This window comes from Kogia breviceps, chromosome 2 (genome assembly GCF_026419965.1).
Source record: "Kogia breviceps isolate mKogBre1 chromosome 2, mKogBre1 haplotype 1, whole genome shotgun sequence".
Classification (NCBI taxonomy): Eukaryota; Metazoa; Chordata; class Mammalia; order Artiodactyla; family Physeteridae; genus Kogia; species Kogia breviceps.
In genome coordinates this window covers 129668078-129685757 of record NC_081311.1, presented here as the reverse complement: position 1 = coordinate 129685757, position 17680 = coordinate 129668078, and the positions used below count along the sequence as shown (strand labels likewise).

Here is a 17680-nt window from a genome sequence, read left to right as displayed (position 1 = left end):
AAGAAAACTCTTTTTACCTTTGATTTTAATCTGAACATGATTCAATACTGTGACGTGCACTTAGTTCGTTAAGTGTTAGCACGCCTAGGAACTTTTTTCTGGTCAATTTTTTAATCTCAAAAGGGACTGGCAAAACCACTTCGTAATCAATTACACGTGGAAACCACGGTGTAAGCTCCACGTGAGTTTAGGAGGCGCTCAGAAACGCTAAAAGAAATGCAAATCGGTTTCAGGTGATAGCAGGATATCCTGGATATCCTTTCCAGCAGCCTTCCCTGGAGAGACAGATTTGGGTAACCTGAGCACAAAGCGATGGCAGAAGTCATGAACCACTGAGGTCAGAGCTGGCCGAAACAGAAAAGACCAATCAGGGAGGTCACAGAATAGACAGAGCAGGATAAAGAAATATAGCAGAAGAAGGAGGCTCAAAAACTTTGAGCTGTAATAACTGGAGAGTTAAAGGGGGCATTGTATAGTGCCCCCTTTAAAATCACATTTCAGGAACTCGCTAGACCTTGAGACCTCAGCTTCCGCAACCAGAAAAAGATTTCAACTAAAGGTTCTTCCCAAATCCGGACTCATTTTAATCCTAGAGCCAGGTTTTAGATACCTCCTCATCAGAAAGCGGAAGGGCGCGCATGCGCCGAGGCGCAGGCCGCCTCCCGGGGGGCGGGGCCTTCCTTCTGCCTTAGCACTTCCGCCGGCGTCGGCACCGCCCGCCTCACCTGCGCGTCCCGTTCCCTGCGCCGCTCGCAGGCACCTAAGCGCTGGTCCCGGACGTCGTGGGTCTTCGAGGTGAAAGGGGCAGTGCCCACGGGCCAGTTTAACAGCGGCGGAGGCAGGTGGGGGACCTTGACTGGGGTCAGCTTGCCGAGTTTCCCCGCTCGAGGTGTCTAAACCCTCCCGTTTCTCGGCGTCAGGTTCTAAGCGTGCGACAGGGACCTGCTGAGACCTTGACCAGAGCGATGCACGGTTTTGCGGCCTCGGTCTGGAAGCCGGGCGGCGCCTCCCGGCAGAGCGTGAAAGCCCCAGCTGGCTTCCACTCCTCCCCCCAACCCGAGCGCCGGTTCCCGCGCCCCGGAAGGCCCTGCTCCCCGCCGGCCGCGCTCCTGCCGCGGGTCGCTCGGTCCGCTGAGGCTTGGTTGGCTCTCAGAGTTGGGTAAATCCTTGGTCCCCGCGTGGGCGCGGTGGGAGTAGGTCTCGAGCTTTATGTTGGAGGATTCTTGGCACATTTCGGGTTTGCCTTGCATTAGATGGGTATGCGTGTGTTTACACTGGCGAGTTGATCCGGGATATGACCCGAAATTGAGTGTTCGGCTTGACGGCTGAGGTTTAAGTGGACGCCCACACCAGGTAGGGTTGAGAGCGCGTTTCAAAACAAAGAGTTCAGCTGATTGCGTCTCTGCCCTTGCGACTCGAGGGCCTCGAACTGCAAAGGGAGCTGAGCGCCACAAGGGTGAGGAAGTTTGTTTGGAAAATTACCCGTGTGCACTTGCATAGTTGGGATTTGGGAGTTCCCCAGAAAGCACCGGCTGATGCCGTTTGTTTCCAGTGCAACACCTCAGGCGGTAATCTACCAGGGTTTTTGGTGGTTGGTTGGTTGGTTTTTAAGACTTCATTGGAGTTTGTTAGAAAAAAAGAGGCTGAACTTTTGGGATAAGATAAATGTTGGAAAAGGCTCGCTCTATCTATTTGGAAAGATTTCTGTAAATAATATTAGAACAAGGTATTATGAATTTTACAATTCAAAGTACGCCTGTCCCTTCAGGGCTGATTATTGCCTCGATCTACACCATTTTTCCACTGTCAGATTTTTATTTTTATTTTTATTTTTTAGTATTAGTAGCTTTGTTTTTAGTTATCCAATCATTTTGTATTATATTCACATATACTGTTTAAAGCCTAGAACTGGATTTGGGGAAAAATGTTAATTCAGCAAATATTTATTTGACCACATTAGGTGCCGATATTGTTTTACATGCCGTGGATACAGAAATGAGCGAAACAGACCCGATCTTTGTTGGTTTGGTGCTTACCTTCTAGTGGGGGGAGACAAATAATAAATATGTCAGAGGGTGGTAATTGCTACATTGAGGATTAAAATAGGGTGATGTGCTAGCCTGTAGAGGGGCTACTTTAGACTGAGAAACTCTCTGAGGAAGGACACTGAAATTGAAATCGAAATGCGAAATTAGATCATAAAAGCAGGGGGAAGAGAATTTAAGCATAAGAAAACCACTTTGTGAAGATCTTAGGTGTAATCCTTTTGACCAAGGAGGCTGGAAAGAGGGAGGGTGAGGGAAAGTGGAAGGAGTTGAGGTCTGAGAAGTAGGCAAGCAAGAGACAGACCATGTAGGGTTTTGTAATTCTTGGTGAGGAGTTTGGATTTTATTCTAAATTTGTAAATTTGTTCTTAGGTGCAGACCAGCTAAGTCCATTTTTTGCCACTCTTTCTTTTTGGTTTCCTCGATTTATTACATTGATTCTTCACCTCAGATCTTTTGTATCTTTTTATTCTTTGTCAGACAAGATGACAAACCATGACATGATAGCTTTCAACACTGCCACTTAAATTGTGAATGAAACCTTTTGTTCCTTTTTTATGAGTGAACTATATAATTCTGCATCTTAAAGGCAGAGCAGTAGCCTTGGCTGCATCCTGTGGAAGGACCAGCAGAGTTTGTTAAAGTAGTAAAAATTCTTTTTAAGCTGAGATTAGCAGATGTGGAATGAGGCAGTGTTGAGTAGCAGTTAGTTAAGGGAAAGTCTTCAAAGGTGAAATAAATACCCAAGGTTCTGGATGTTCAGTGTCAAATCAGTTTGAAGTTATTTGACTAGGTTCCTTTTCAGGACTATGGAATTTTATTGGTATGGCACTGGTGATTGTGGTAGTCATCAGAGGTTATATATAGTCTTTAAATATTTTATTTCTCCAAGTTATTCTAACCCCCGGTATAATATATTGTCCTTTAAAAATGTGAATGTAGGAGCTTTCATCGAGCAAGTTAATTGATTTTGGCTCTTTTATATTGATTTGAGTTGCGTTTATTAGATTCCTAGGGTGAAGTAACCTGTATCTGTCTAAAAATTGCAGGATATTTTACTTCAAATAAAGAACATGGTGAAAATAATTCACACATTAGCGGATCATGATGATGACGTCAACTGCTGTGCCTTCTCCTCTTCCCTCTTGGCCACTTGCTCTTTGGACAAAACAATTCGCCTGTACTCCCTGAGTGACTTTAGTGAATTGCCACACTCTCCATTGAAGTTTCACACCTATGCTGTCCACTGCTGCTGTTTCTCCCCTTCAGGACATATTTTGGCTTCATGTTCAACAGATGGTACCACTGTCTTGTGGGATACTCAAAACGGACAGACTTTGGCAGTGATGGAACAGCCCAGTGGTAGCCCCGTGAGGGTTTGCCGGTTTTCCCCAGACTCCACTTGTTTGGTATCAGGGGCAGCTGATGGAACTGTTGTTTTGTGGAATGCACAGTCATACAAGTTATATAGGTAGGAATGTTTAAACCGCTTTTCTTTTTTTTTCTTTTTTTTTTTTTTTGCGGTATGCAGGCCTCTCACTGTTGTGGCTTCTCCCCATGGCTCACGGGCCCATCCGCTCCGCGGCATGTGGGATTTTCCCGGACCGGGGCACAAATCCGTGTCCCCTGCATTGGCAGGCAGACTCTCAACCACTGCACCATCAGGGAAGCCCAGCTTTCCTTTTTTAATCCTATTAACAGGTCCACAAAAAAAAGAAAGAAAAAGGCAGAATATTTTGATGACTTTAAGAAGCAGATAATTTTTAGACATTACAAGGAAAAATATTTTGACCTATCTTCTGAAGGTCATAAAAACGTAATATGATTCTTGAAGTAGATTTGCTTGGCTCTGAGTGTTTTAAATTTCCAATTTCTCTTTTGTAAAATAAGGTTAATCTTGTTAGACATGGATTTTTTGGGAAAAAGTTAGGCCAAAAAAATACCCCACAATAGTCTTTTGAATAAAATTTAGTAATTTTAGGCTTTATTTTTGTCACTCATGGCTCAGGTATTCTCAATAATAAAGTAATGGTAGGTAAGTCTCTCCTACACAGCTCTCCTGACTAGGATTCTTGCTGACCAAGCCCAGAAGAAGGAACCTTGTTTCTTGTTAAAAAAAAAAAAAAAAAAAAAAAAATCACTTAAACTCCTTTTGGATAAAAATACATCAATTAATTTACACTGGTAATGTGTTGCAACTCACCAGCATTAAAACCATGCGCTTCAGTGGTTGAGAATCCGCCTGCGGATGCAGGGGACACGGGTTCGTGCCCCGGTCCGGGAAGATCCCACATGCCGCGGAGCGGCTGGGCCCGTGAGCCATGGCCACTGAGCCTGCGCGTCCGGAGCCTGTGCTCCGCAAAGGGAGAGGCCACAACAGTGAGAGGCCCAAGTACCACCAAAAAAAAAAAAAAAAAAAAAAAAAAAAAAACCATGCGCTTGTATGTATTTATAGTGTGGTGAAATATATATAACATCAAACATTTTAACCATTTTAACGTGACATTAAGTACATTATAAACTTTCAAATGTTACCAATTAAAATAGCTTAATGTACCTTCCTTTCTCCCTACCCCCCAGTATCACTCAGCACAAATGGTAGCTGGTAAACAGCTGTTTCTCATTTAGATTTGGGTTTTTGGATTGAAGAAAGTGATGTGTTTTAAGTGGTGCTAATAAACAGTTTAAAGAGAAAGCACAGGAAGAATGAAATGCCTTTAAGTTGTTTTGTGTGAATGAAATACAGCTGTCAGCTAATGAATCGTTTTCAGTTATTGGGTGATAAATTCTGCCTCCCTAGCATTATTTCTCTAATGTATGTAATTAATGGTATAAAAATGGTACACTGCGGTAGATTTAAGCACTGGCTAGGTCACTGCACTAATTGTTGGGTTTTTACGTTTATTTTTCCTAATTGAGAAAATAATATTGTTAGGCCAGTGCTTCCTTATCTTCCCTAGATAATTTTAACTTGTTCACAGCATTTTCTTTACATAAAGAATTTGAATTTGAAGATGGGCTGAAAGTTTCTGGGTGATTTTGCTGTTTGTTGTTTCTAGGTGATTTTAATACAAAAGTTGAAAGTACTTTTGACCCCAGTAACATGTTTTTCAATGAAAAAGTTATATCTTAAAAAAGAATTGTGACTAGTTGATATTGTTGGTTGTTATTGCTTTTTTTGTTAAGCTTTGTAGATTTTAACATGTTCCTACTGACTTGCCACATGGAAAAGTATGAAGATATGTCGACTTTGGTTTGGTTAAGATAATGTTTAAATCCTCTTACTTTTAGCAGGCATATAAATGATATTTTATTTCTGTAGGCATCTACTGCCTTTTATCTTTAATTCTGTGATAGCCATTTATCCTCTTTTTAGTGTATCAAGCTGCTGTTAGAGATTGTAATGTAAAGTAAAAGATGCTCTGAAATGAAAATTCCCTTTTCGTTTGCTTTTATTTCAGATGTGCTAGTGTTAAGGATGGCTCCTTGGTGGCCTGTGCATTTTCTCCTAATGGAAACCTCTTTGTCACTGGCTCCTCGTGTGGAGATTTAACAGTGTGGGATGATAAAATGAGGTGTCTGCATAGTGAAAAAGCACATGATCTTGGAATTACCTGCTGCGATTTTTCTTCACAGCCAGTTTCTGGTTAGTTATTTTACTGTTGTAAGCACTAGTAATTCCCATTTGCAATTTGTATGTGACTTTTCGTTCTTTTACTTATTTTCACTTCATCATTAGTAAAACAACAAGCCCTTTTAATTCATTCCTTTCAAGGAATCATCCTTCTCCTTTATCTTTATTGATCAAAATGAAATCACAGATATTTTGGGGGGAAAATCAGGATCTTTGGGAAAATATGTAGGGGCTGACTCAACTTGGTGCAGTAGATCTGGATTCCTTGAGGATGGTAATGTAGAGGCCTTAACCCTGTTGGTTTTACTGTGATTTTTGAAATATTGTATATTGATATTCAAAGAGAAATGTGAAATGTAAAAATTGGAAACAAGTTTCATTTTCCATTTACTAATTTAATCTTTCAAAACAAATTTATAAAGCATTTGACAATACAGTTAGTTTTCAGAAAAAGAAGAAACAAAAACTCTTGAATATAGACTCTTGGTTTTAAATAAATACAGTGAATTGGGAAGTTGTCTTCTTTTATTTTAATCTTCTATGTTAGGATGAAGTTCTGCTTTTGGCTGCTCCAGTCTTATTGCCAGACCAGTGCTGTCCCATAGCAATATAATGTGAATTACATATGTAAATTTAAAAATTTCTAGTAGTAGGTGAAATTAATTTTAACATTTTATTTTACCCTATATATCTAAAATATTATTTCAATAATTGATAGTCAATAAAAGTATTAGTAAGATATTTTACTATATTTTGGTATGAAGTCTTCGAAATCTAGTATGCATATTATGTCACATCTCAATTTGTAGTAGTCACACTTTAACTGTTCAGTCACCATGTGTGGCTAGTTACTACCTTATTGGACAGCTCAGGTCCAGTAGCAGGATGGCTTTGGCGTTCCCTATTTCAAAACCATCAATGGCATATTAAAATATGATTAAGGTATGATAAAATACCAAATCCCAAACACAAAGCCTGTAAGTACCTTCATATTCTGTTTCCCTGCCTCATCCCAAATCACACTTAGCTTCATGCATTCTCTTGCCACACTGGCCTTCTTTCATTCCTTGAATGTCTCTAAGATTTTCCCAAGGGTTTTACATATGGACCCTTCACCTGGTTCACTATTAGTCATCCTTTAGATTTCAGGTTAAAAAAAAAAAAAAAAAAAATCACTTCATGTGAGTTTCCCCTGCTTTTACCTCCTGCACACAGCCTAAAGTATTTTGATACAGTCTTTTAGTTGCACGCTTTATTTTTCTTTTAAAATAGGACTTAGTGAAGTATCACAGGTTTTAATTATATAGTTATTTATATGGATTGTGTTTAATGGTCTTTTTCCTGTTAGGTTGTAAGCTCCATAGGGCAGCGCCTGGATCTGTTTTATTTACAGTGCTTGGAATATAATAGACCTTGAAATGCCGACTGATGAATAAGATTCCTTTTATTGATTTGCTGAAATTTCTTGTTTTTGTTTTCTTAGCCTTTTAGTATCACATAGCAGATTAACAGATTTTCTTTTCATGAACCCATTCTTATATTAAACTCCCTACCTAATTTATTTATGATAATTTATTCTTTTAATATATTGTTTTATGCTGTTTTATTCTAAGAAGACCAGCTTGTAACAGACAAGAACCATTTCTTCCATTCTGTGAGACCTCCAAAATCTTACAGGCACTCAGTCAATCTTTAATGAGTTATATAAACATAGGGAGATTTAGGTTTCCTTTTTGATTCTAAGTTACCTGAAAAAAAGATTTTCAATTAAAATACCATTTTTTATAGTGATATTAGAGTAAAACTAAGGACATCCTTGTTCTATCTTTAGAGAGATTGCAGCTCATGGGTCCTGGAAAGGTTCACTAAACTGGGCAGAAAATCTGATGAGATTCTAAAATAAGATTAATACATCCCTACCCTGCCTGTAGAGTATATTTCTCAATATACTTCTAATATGTCCCTTCTCTACTTTCTTTAGTTCAATTTCTGTTAAAATAGATATTAACCTTATGTGTAAATTCCCTGAAACAGATCAATATATGCTTTAAAGTGTATAAACCAATAAATGATTATTATAGGAATTTGTGGTAACTGTGTATTTTCTTAAAAGACAAAGTGTGTAATTTTTAACTTGTTATTGTTTAATTTGGTATTTAATATCTAAATACTTAATGACATTGAATCTTCTGTCTTTGTGACATTTTGCTCAAATAAGGAAAAATAATACTGTTTGTGCTGGAGGATAAATGTTCAGTTCTCTCCAGTTTTTAAGTGAAAAGACAGTTTGGATTAGATTATTATTACAATTTAAATATTTTTCCTGAAGAAAAGTCTATTTTTAAATATTATATTTGGATCTCAAGGATAGGCATATTTTTTTTTTTTTTTTTTTTTTTTTTTTTTTTTTTGCGGTACGCGGGCCTCTCACTGTTGTGGCCTCTCCCGTCGCGGAGCACGGGCTCCAGACGCGCAGGCCCAGCGGCCATGGCTCACGGGCCCAGCCGCTCCGCAGCATGTGGGATCCTCCCGGACCGGGGCACGAACCCGCGTCCCCTGCATCGGCAGGCAGACTCTCAACCACTGCGCCACCAAGGAAGCCCAGGATAGGCATATTTTAAGCTTTATAATTTTACCTTGTCCTAGATGAATTCTTACTACTGAAACAAACTTCTGAATTAACTTAAGGATCTTATTTAGTCTAGAAACAATAGGAAAAAAAGTTTTCTTAACTGAGTCTAGTACTTAAATATTTTACTCTCAGCTATTTTTGGGTAAACTGTTTTGCCTTAAAAAGATTTAATGATTATTAGGAACTGCTTACATCCATCAAGATCTCTGAGAAAGGATACTGTTTGGCTGAACCTGTGCTACAAAAACAAAAATGCTGTTGAAATGTGGAAGTCCCATGCAGTTAGAAAAACTTTCAGTGAAAAAGAAATTTTAATTTTTTATGTTAATAAAGTATATGTGCTTTCAACAAGACAGAGGGAGTCCATAGGAAGCATTTATTTTACATACCCAGGTGTATAAATTAAATACCATATACTAAATATTTGCAAAACAGGAGTGCAATCTTAAGATGGGTATTAGGTTTCTTAATTGTGTCTTACTGCATATGAGTGCTGAAATTTCCTTTGACCTGTGATATTAGGTGGAATTCATATAAAATTGAGTTGGTGATACCAATATTTACATTACCCACAATATTTAGGAACTTATCTAGTGGGTGGATAATGATACACTGAAATTATCTAAGTAAGCATAACAACTAGCGGGTTTTTTGGTAACACCAAATTTAACTGATTACTTTCCCTGATTTGTGTAATATTTTCCACCAAATCTATTGGACTGAATTGATGTTGTTTTGGATTTATGTAATTCTATTCTTTGTCTTGATTAAATCAAAATGGGAAAACAGTCTCATTCCATGTGAATTAAGACTAAGCTTTTGGGGGCTTCCCTGGTGGCGCAGTGGTTGAGAGTCCGCCTGCCGATGCAGGGGACACGGGTTCGTGCCCCGGTCCGGGAGGATCCCACGTGCCGTGGAGTGGCTGGGCCCGTGAGCCATGGCCGCTGAGCCTGCGCGTCCGGAGCCTGTGCTCCGCAACGGGAGAGGCCACGGCAGTGAGAGGCCCGCGTACCGCAAAAAAAAAAAAAAAAAAAAAAAAAAAAAAAAAAAAGACAGCTTTTAACAAGTGAACATATCCTGAAAGAGTTGTTGGGAGCAATTAAGCATTTAACACTCATCTCATAACTGACTTTTCTTCCTAATTTTTTCCATCAATGCTAACCTCATAGACTCTAAAATTGGGTTGGAGGGTGCCCTAGGCTTCATGGCTCAATATTGGCCCTTGCAACGTTGAATTATATCCTTAGTGGAAGGGAAATAAAAAGGTATTTTGTCGCAACTTCAGGGGCTAAAGTCATAATCCTTTGAAGTACCTTGCTTAAAAGAAATTCTTTAACTGACATTTCGTTATATGGTATAAATTAATATAATTGATACTTGTGAATGTGGTTTAAATGAATAGAATTAACAGATCTGAGTTAAGAAATTAAAAATTTTTTGGTTTAAATGTTTTATCAATTCTTGGATATTTATTTTTAACAAATTTATATTTTTAGGTGGAGAACAAGGTCTTCAATTCTTTCGACTGGCATCATGTGGTCAGGATTGCCAGATCAAAATTTGGGTTATTTCCTTTACCCATACCTTAGGTATGTATTCAACTAGTAGTTCTCTAAAATGATTTTTTGTGATTCAGGTAAAATTTATATTTTAATTAATCTTTTTAACTAAAGAACTCTGAATATCTAAAAGTGATTATAAAAATATATTTTAAGAACTTTTAGTCAAAGTAATATATATACATGATTTAGAAATTCTATGCACACTACTGATCATGACCTTACCACTACCACTACACACATTCCTGCTCACACATTCATCCTTTTTCTGTTTTCAATTCTTTTGATGGTTTTCAAAGTTTCTCTAAATACTGTTTACACCACCACATTTTTTAAAATTTATTTTTTAACATCTTTATTGAGGTATAATTGCTTTACATTGTTGTGTTAGTTGCTGCTATATAACAGTGAATCAGCTGTATGTATACATATAACCCCAAACCCCTCCCTCTTGCATCTCCCTCCCACCTTCCCTATCCCACCCCTCTATGTGGTCACAAAACACGGAGCTGATCTCCCTGTGCTATGCGGCTGCTTCCCACTAGCTATCTGTTTTACATTTGGTAGTGTATATATGTCAGTGCCACTCTCTCGCTTCATCTCAGCTTACCCTCCCCCCTCCCCGTGTCCTCAAGTCCAATTCTCTATGTCTGTGTCTTTATTCCTGTCCTGCCCCTAGGTTCTTCAGAACCATTTTTTTTTTTTTTAGATTCCATATATATGTGTTAGCATATGGTATTTGTTTTTCCCTTTCTGACTTAACTTCACTCTGTATGACAGACTCTAGGTCCATCCACCTCACTACAAATAACTCAATTTTGTTTCTTTATGGGTGAGTAATATTCCATTGTATACATGTGCCACATCTTCTTTATCCATTCATCTGTCGATGGACACTTAGGTTGCTTCCATGTCCTGGCTATTGTAAATAGTGCTGCAGTGAACATTGTGGTACATGACTCTTTTTGAATTATGGTTTTCTCAGGGTATATGCCCAGTAGTGGGATTGCTGGGTCGTATGGTAGTTCGTTCTATTTTTAGTTTTTTAAGGAACCTCCCTACTGTTCTCCATAGTGGCTGTATCGATTTACATTCCCACCAACAGTGCAGGAGGGTTCCCTTTTCTCCACACCCTCTCCAGCATTTATTGTTTGTAGATTTTTTGATGATGGCCATTCTGACCGGTATGAGGTAATACCTCATTGTAGTTTTGATTTTCATTTCTCTAATGATTAATGATGTTGAACATCCTTTTATGTGTTTGTTGGCAATCTGTATATCTTCTTGGGAGAAATGTACCACCACATTTTAAATTTGTTCATTGTAGTTATTGTTTTTTGAGCATGTGTTTGTACTATTCTTTCAGGTGACTCGTCAGTCAGGAAACTTACGTCTTTCATTTTTGGTATACAGTATTCATTCTAATTCTTTCTTCTCTACTTCTCTTTTTATAACTCCCTTTAGTTGAGTGTTGGACCTCCTGACTTGATTCCCTATGTCTATTTTTCCCCCACATTTATCTCTTTATCATTTTTTCTATCTTAGGAGAAAATTCCTTAGCTCTATCTTTTAACCTTTTTTGAATTTTTTAATCCCATCAATAATATTTTCAGTTTCCAATTGCTTATCTTTTTTGTTTTTCCTAGTATCCTCCACTTAATGCAAGATCCTCTCTAAACTCTTAGGGTACCAATTAGAGGCTTTTTGTTTGGGTTTTAAGTTCCCTTTTGTTTCCTGATGAACTTTGTTTGCTCTTGGGCCCTTCGTTGTTTACCCTGATCTTTCTCTTTCATATGATTACCTTCTTCAAATGCCTGATGATACTTAGTATTCCACTTACTTTCAAGAATTAAACAGTAAGAAGTTTAAAAGCTCTGTGCACATGGTGGTTGTTTGTATTTGCTGGATTCCCTTTAGGATAAGAAGGTGGACTATTGGCCCTTATTGGGGAAGGGTTGGAGAATTAGAGAATGTGGGTGTCTGTGTTGCCCTGCAGCTGCCATTGAGCTCCCCAGGCAGTCATTGTTTTCCTTCTTCCTGGGGAGAAGCATCTAGCTTTCATGCAGCATACTATGGGTGGGGTCAGGGAGGGATGGGAGGTAAATATTGTATTATAAACAGACTTAAAGTTAATTTTTCTGTTTTCAGGTCTGTATCTGACTTTCTTTTTCCTTGGCTGTTAATGGTTGTCTTTTGGGGTTTTCTGTTAATAGTCCTAAGTCTTTTGGGGTTTTCTAGGGAAGATTAGCTTACTTCTTTGCTGTAGCGCCCCCCATCATTTTACACCCCAAGCTGTTACTTCTCTATGCAATCTCGTCAGTTAATTTGCATCTGCCTTTCCAAAATTGGTTTGTTTCTCATTTCCTGATGCCCCCCTTCCCCTTCTCTTCATTGATGTGAATTTATATCTTTATTAATTCCTTCATTATCATTTTAATGGGAACTCTGAAATTATATAGTCAGCTGGCCATCTTGCTTCAGATGCCCCAAAATATTCTTATTTTATTATTTGTTACCTAATAAGCTTTAGCTAAATCATGAACTATATTTCATTGTTTATAAAATTATTGCCAGAGATAAACAAAGCTGAACACTAGTTAAAGCGATAAGGAAGGATTTTAATATACTATTGCAATAAATTTTAATCAGTAATATACTATTGCAAGTGTCCAGCATGAACTGAGCTCAACTTCAGTTTATACAGAGGTGACTGTATTTTAAAGGGAGAATGAGGGAATAAAGCAGGGGTAAATGGGGCTCTGTAGCATCCAGAAAGTGAAAAAATTACAAAAAGGAAGAAGCGAGGAATTGGTCCATATGAAACCCATGTGGGTTTGTAACTGGCACTTATGGAAGTTAGGCTCCTCCCCTCTCACAGAGCCAGGGAGACAGGAGCTCTATCTCCAGGTGTTGGCTGGAACAAACGGAAATTCTTTTGGCAGCCCTGAGTTTTCCCAGGCAGGCACTTTATAAGGGGGGTAGGGTCATCCTAGGGATGCAACCTTGAACTCTTAGAAATTATGTTGAAGTTTTTGTAGGCCAAGGTCAAGGCCTAGTCCAGGAGGCAGCTCAGAAGAGCCTGAGTAGTGTTCAGTCAAGGAGAGAATCTTTGTCATTATGCTAGTGTATAGAGAAGGGTCTGCTATTAGGAAGTAATAAATACATTTCTTTTTGTGGAAATTTCGTTACTTCATTGCCTATTAGGTTACATTCAGTAATTTTTTAATGTATTCGGTGACATGCTGGTAAGGATAGGAGTTCTGTTACTTCTCTGGTCTATCCTACCTCTTCTGTTATCAAGGTGAAATTCTTATAAGAAACCATGAATATAGTCATGTACGTAGATGTTGTAAATACAACATATCTAATAATTCGAAGGCAAAGCTTTTCATACGTTGTTTGGAAAATGTGTTTTTACACTGGCTCTTTAAAAAACATATATAACAGTATATAAACATGTGCAGTTAAAGCCTTTTAATAAAGCATTTAGGAATAGATAGACAAATGGATTTTATACTTGAGAATGTAACAAATTCTTAGGATCCTGTTGCAGGTTTATTAAATCTTCATTTAGTTTGCAACTTGTTAACATTTTTGCTTTGTTTGATTGATTGTGCCTACTTATTGATCTGTATATGCCTAAGTATTGATCAGTGCCTTGAATGCCTATATCTGCTCTCATATAAAAACAGATTTTTTTCTATTTTGAATAGAAATAAAATACTTAATAATAAAGTGAAATAAATATATATTTTCTATTTGTTGAAACTTTTACCTGCTCTAATGACCTTTTTTGTTTAGTTAAATGCTTTCTATCTTAAGAGCCATTAACACTTCAAAAAAGTTCTTATTAGGTGTGAGAAAATTATAGATTTCACTTATTTCATTGTCTTGCCAGGCCAACTTCTTAGTGATTGTTTTTATATGTTGTCACTAAAATACATTGAATTCCCTCAGCTTACCTTTAAAAGAGTTATGATATTCCTTTTCAGTAATTATAGAAAGCATAAATAGGATTTTAGTGTTACCATACTTGTAGGAGTTTCATAGGATATATTGTAATTATAAGATGTTAAATTACTATTATTTTTAATTTATGGAATCAGAAAATATTTTCTTAATATCAGATATTTAAAACTACAGGTATTTGATTCTTTTTAGGCGTTTGGGCAGTTGGTGTGTGTGTATTTTTTAAGATACCAAGATTGAAGTATAGTTTGAAATTTCAGTTAGTTTAAAATTTTATATATTTTGTAGAGTTTAAAATTTTTTAATTTAAAAATAATTTGATGATTATAACCCCCCTGCATCTAGCCTTTGCTGACCCTACCATTTTCTTTACCCATTACTGAACTTTTGAAACCACTTAATCACTTGAGTTGCATGACAATTTTTTTTTCATTTTTGTGTCTTTTAGGCAGATTTTATTGAACAAATAAGTGAAATAGTTTTTACTTAAAAATAAATTCTAAGCACAGTCAGCTTGCTAATTTTTCTCACCTTGTTGTTTGCAGGTTTTGAATTAAAATATAAAAGTACACTGAGTGGGCACTGTGCTCCTGTTCTGACTTGTGCTTTTTCTCACGATGGGCAGATGTTAGTTTCAGGGTAAGTTATTTAGTTTAACTTCCTTAAGCCATTTTGGTATGAAATAGAGTAGACTTACAGAAAAGTACATAAAACATAAGAGAATAGGTTGATAAATCATTGTGATGCAAACTTGTAACCACTGCTCAGGTCAGGAAATAGAACATTGCTGGTTTACTTCCAGAAGTCCTCCCCTTCCAAGTGCCCCTTTCTGGTGACAGTACCTCAGGTCATATGCAACATTGCTTTTTCCTTTTAAATTGATTTAAAACAAATCATACATTATGAATTATTTTGTATCTGGCTTCCTTTACTCAACATTATGTTTGTTTTCCAAGTGGTTGAACAAATCTGCTGTATATAATATGTGATAGGAATCCAGTTTCATTTCTTTCCATATGGATATCCAGTTGTCTCAGTACTGTAAGGTGAAAAGATAATCTTTTCTTCACCATTTTCATATGCCACCTTGTCAGAAATCACTGATCATATATGTGTGGGTCTTTTCTCAGCCTGTTATTCTGTTCTGTTTTTCTGTTTATCCTTGCTCTGATATCTTTCTGAGCCTTTATAATTTGGCTGTTCCTGGCTTTTGCCACTTCCACGTAAATTTTAGAGTTAGCCTGTCAGATTGTCTCTAGTTCCTCCCTCTACCCACACAAACCTGTATAGATTTTGACTGGGATTGTATTGAGTCTGATAAATTTGGGGAGAATTGACATCTCTATGATGTTGAGTCTCCAACCCATGAATATGGTGTATATTTCCATTTATTTGTCTTTTGATTTCTCTCAATATAATGTCTCTCAATAGAAGATAGTTTATTGTCATCCTTGTGGAGGTCCTCCTCATCTTTTATTATTAGATTTATTCTAGGCACTTAATTTTTTTGTTGCTATTATAAAAGATGTGGCTAATATATGGAAATATATATGGAAAGAGTAGATTTATCTGTTAAGATTCTAATTTTGGATTTTTTATGTATAAAATAATATCCTATGTTAATTATGGCTTTTGTCTCTTCCTTTCTAATCCTTATACCTTTGACATCTCCTGTGCCTTACTCAACTGGCTAACACTACCTGGATAATGGAAATAGTGAAAATAGCCAACGTTGTCTGACCTAACTGCAAAGGGAATGCTTTCATTATTAAGTGTGATCACTGTAGATTTTGGGAGATAAGCTTTATTAACTCTTCTTTTCCTTCTATATAGTTTGTAAGAATTTTTTTTCATGAATAGTTGTTACAGTTTATCAAATGATTTTTCATGCATATTTTGAAATGAGCATGTGCTTTTTCTTTTTTATCCTGTCATAAATTATATTGATTTTTATAAATCTGCTTTACACATGTTAACTAATCTTCTTTTGTTGGAATAAATACAACTTAGGACATATTATTTTTGTGTATTGCTATAGAGAAGTCTGTTTTATTCTGACTGTTGCTTTTTAGGATATAATTCATATTTTTTTCACTGCCTTCTCACACATTTTATTTTGAGTTATCTGCACATTTACTTTGGCGTATCTAGTTTTGGGTTTCTTTTTATTTATAGTTTGTTTGGAATTTACTGAACTTCTTAAAGATGTAGAATGCTATTTCATCAGTTTTGGGGGAAATTCTTATTTATTATCTCTTCCAATATTGCCTCTGTCCTTTTCTTTCTCTAATTCGGGGATTCCAATTAAATGCACATAATATCTTCTCACTATAAACTTTATGTCTTATTCTCTCTTTGGTATTTTTTTTTTGAATTTTTGAATTTTATTTTATTTATTTTTTTATACAGCACATTCTTATCTATTTTATACATATTAGTATATACATGTCAGTCCCAATCTCCCAGTTCATCCCACCACCACCTGCCCCCCGCCACTTCCCCCCCTTGGTGTTCATACGTTTCTTGTGTCTCTATTTCTGCCCTGCAAACCAGTTCATCTGTACCATTTTTCTAGGTTCCCAATATATGCGTTAATATGCTATATTTGTTTTTCTTCTTCTGACTTACTTCACTCTCTATGACAGTCTCTAGAGCCATCCATGTCTCCACAAATAACCCAATTTCATTCCTTTTTATGGCTGAGTAATATTCCATTGTATATATGTACCACATTTTCTTTAATTCATCAGTCGATGGGCATTTAAGTTGCTTCCATGACCTGGCTATTGTAAATAGTGCTGCAGTGAACATTGGGGTGCATGTGTCTTTTTGAATTATGGTTTTCTCTTAGTGTATGCCCAGTAGTGGGATTGCTGGGTCATATAGTAGTTCTATTTTTAGTTTTTTAAGCAACCTCCATCCTGTTCTCCATAGTGGCTGTATCAATTTACATTCCCACCAACAGTGCAAGAGGGTTCCCTTTTCTCCACACCCTCTTTAGCATTTGGTGTTCGTAGATTTTCTGATGATGTCCATTCTAAATGGTGTGAGGTGATAATCTCGTTGTTTTGATTTGCATTTCTCTAATAATTAGTGATTCTTTTTGTTTTTTTAATTGGAGCATAATTGCTTTACAATGTTCTGTTAGTTTCTGCTATACAGTGAACTGAATCAGCTATATGTATACATATACCCCTTCCCTTTTGGACCTCCCTCCCCCCCCACACCTTATCCCATCCACCTAGGTCGTCACAAAGCACCACGCTGAGCTCCCTGTGCTCTACAGCAGGTTCCCACTAGCTATCTGTTTAACACATGGTAGTGTATTTATGTCAAACCTAATCTCCCAGTTCATCCAACCCTCCTGTTCCCCCTCTGTGTCCATATGTCTGTTCTCTATACCTACGTCTCTATTGCTGCCCTACAAATAGGTTCATCTGTACCATTTCTCTAGATTCCACATAAATGCATTAATATACAATATTTGTTTTTCTCTTTCTGGCTTACTTCAGTCTGTATGACAGTCTATAGATCCATCCACATCTCTACAAATAACTCAATTTCATTCCTTTTTATGGCTGAGTAATAGTCCATTGTATACATGTACCACATCTTCTTTATCCATTCATCTGTCTTTGGACATTTAGGTTGTTTCTGTGTCCTGGCTGTTGTAAATAGTGCTGCAGTGAACACTGGGGTACATGTGTCCTTTTGAATTATGGTTTTCTCAGCATATATGCCCAGTAGTGGGATTGCTGGGTCATATGGTAGTTCTATTTTTAGTTTTTTAAGGAACCTCCCTACTGTTCTCCACAGTGGCTGTATCAATTTACATTCCCAC

At 37.2% G+C, this 17680-nt stretch overlaps 1 protein-coding gene across 13 annotated transcripts in view; it reads left to right on the top strand.

Moving 5' to 3' along the window:
- Nucleotides 1-657: 657 nt before the first annotated feature.
- Nucleotides 658-17680, top strand: part of WDSUB1 (WD repeat, sterile alpha motif and U-box domain containing 1) — a 76410-nt gene continuing 59387 nt past the window's right edge. For 2 of the 13 annotated variants that reach the window (XM_067026104.1, XM_067026106.1), the window contains exons 1-5: nucleotides 690-842; nucleotides 3095-3516; nucleotides 5507-5691; nucleotides 9808-9900; nucleotides 14385-14478. In XM_067026104.1, the coding sequence (XP_066882205.1) occupies nucleotides 3119-3516; nucleotides 5507-5691; nucleotides 9808-9900; nucleotides 14385-14478 (770 nt within the window). In that variant the 5' untranslated portion in view covers nucleotides 690-842; nucleotides 3095-3118. Of the gene's footprint in view, nucleotides 843-3094; nucleotides 3517-5506; nucleotides 5692-9807; nucleotides 9901-14384; nucleotides 14479-17680 lie in introns of all 13 variants that reach the window. The other 11 variants (XM_059051814.2, XM_067026107.1, XM_059051815.2 and 8 more) reach the window with 11 other exon arrangements.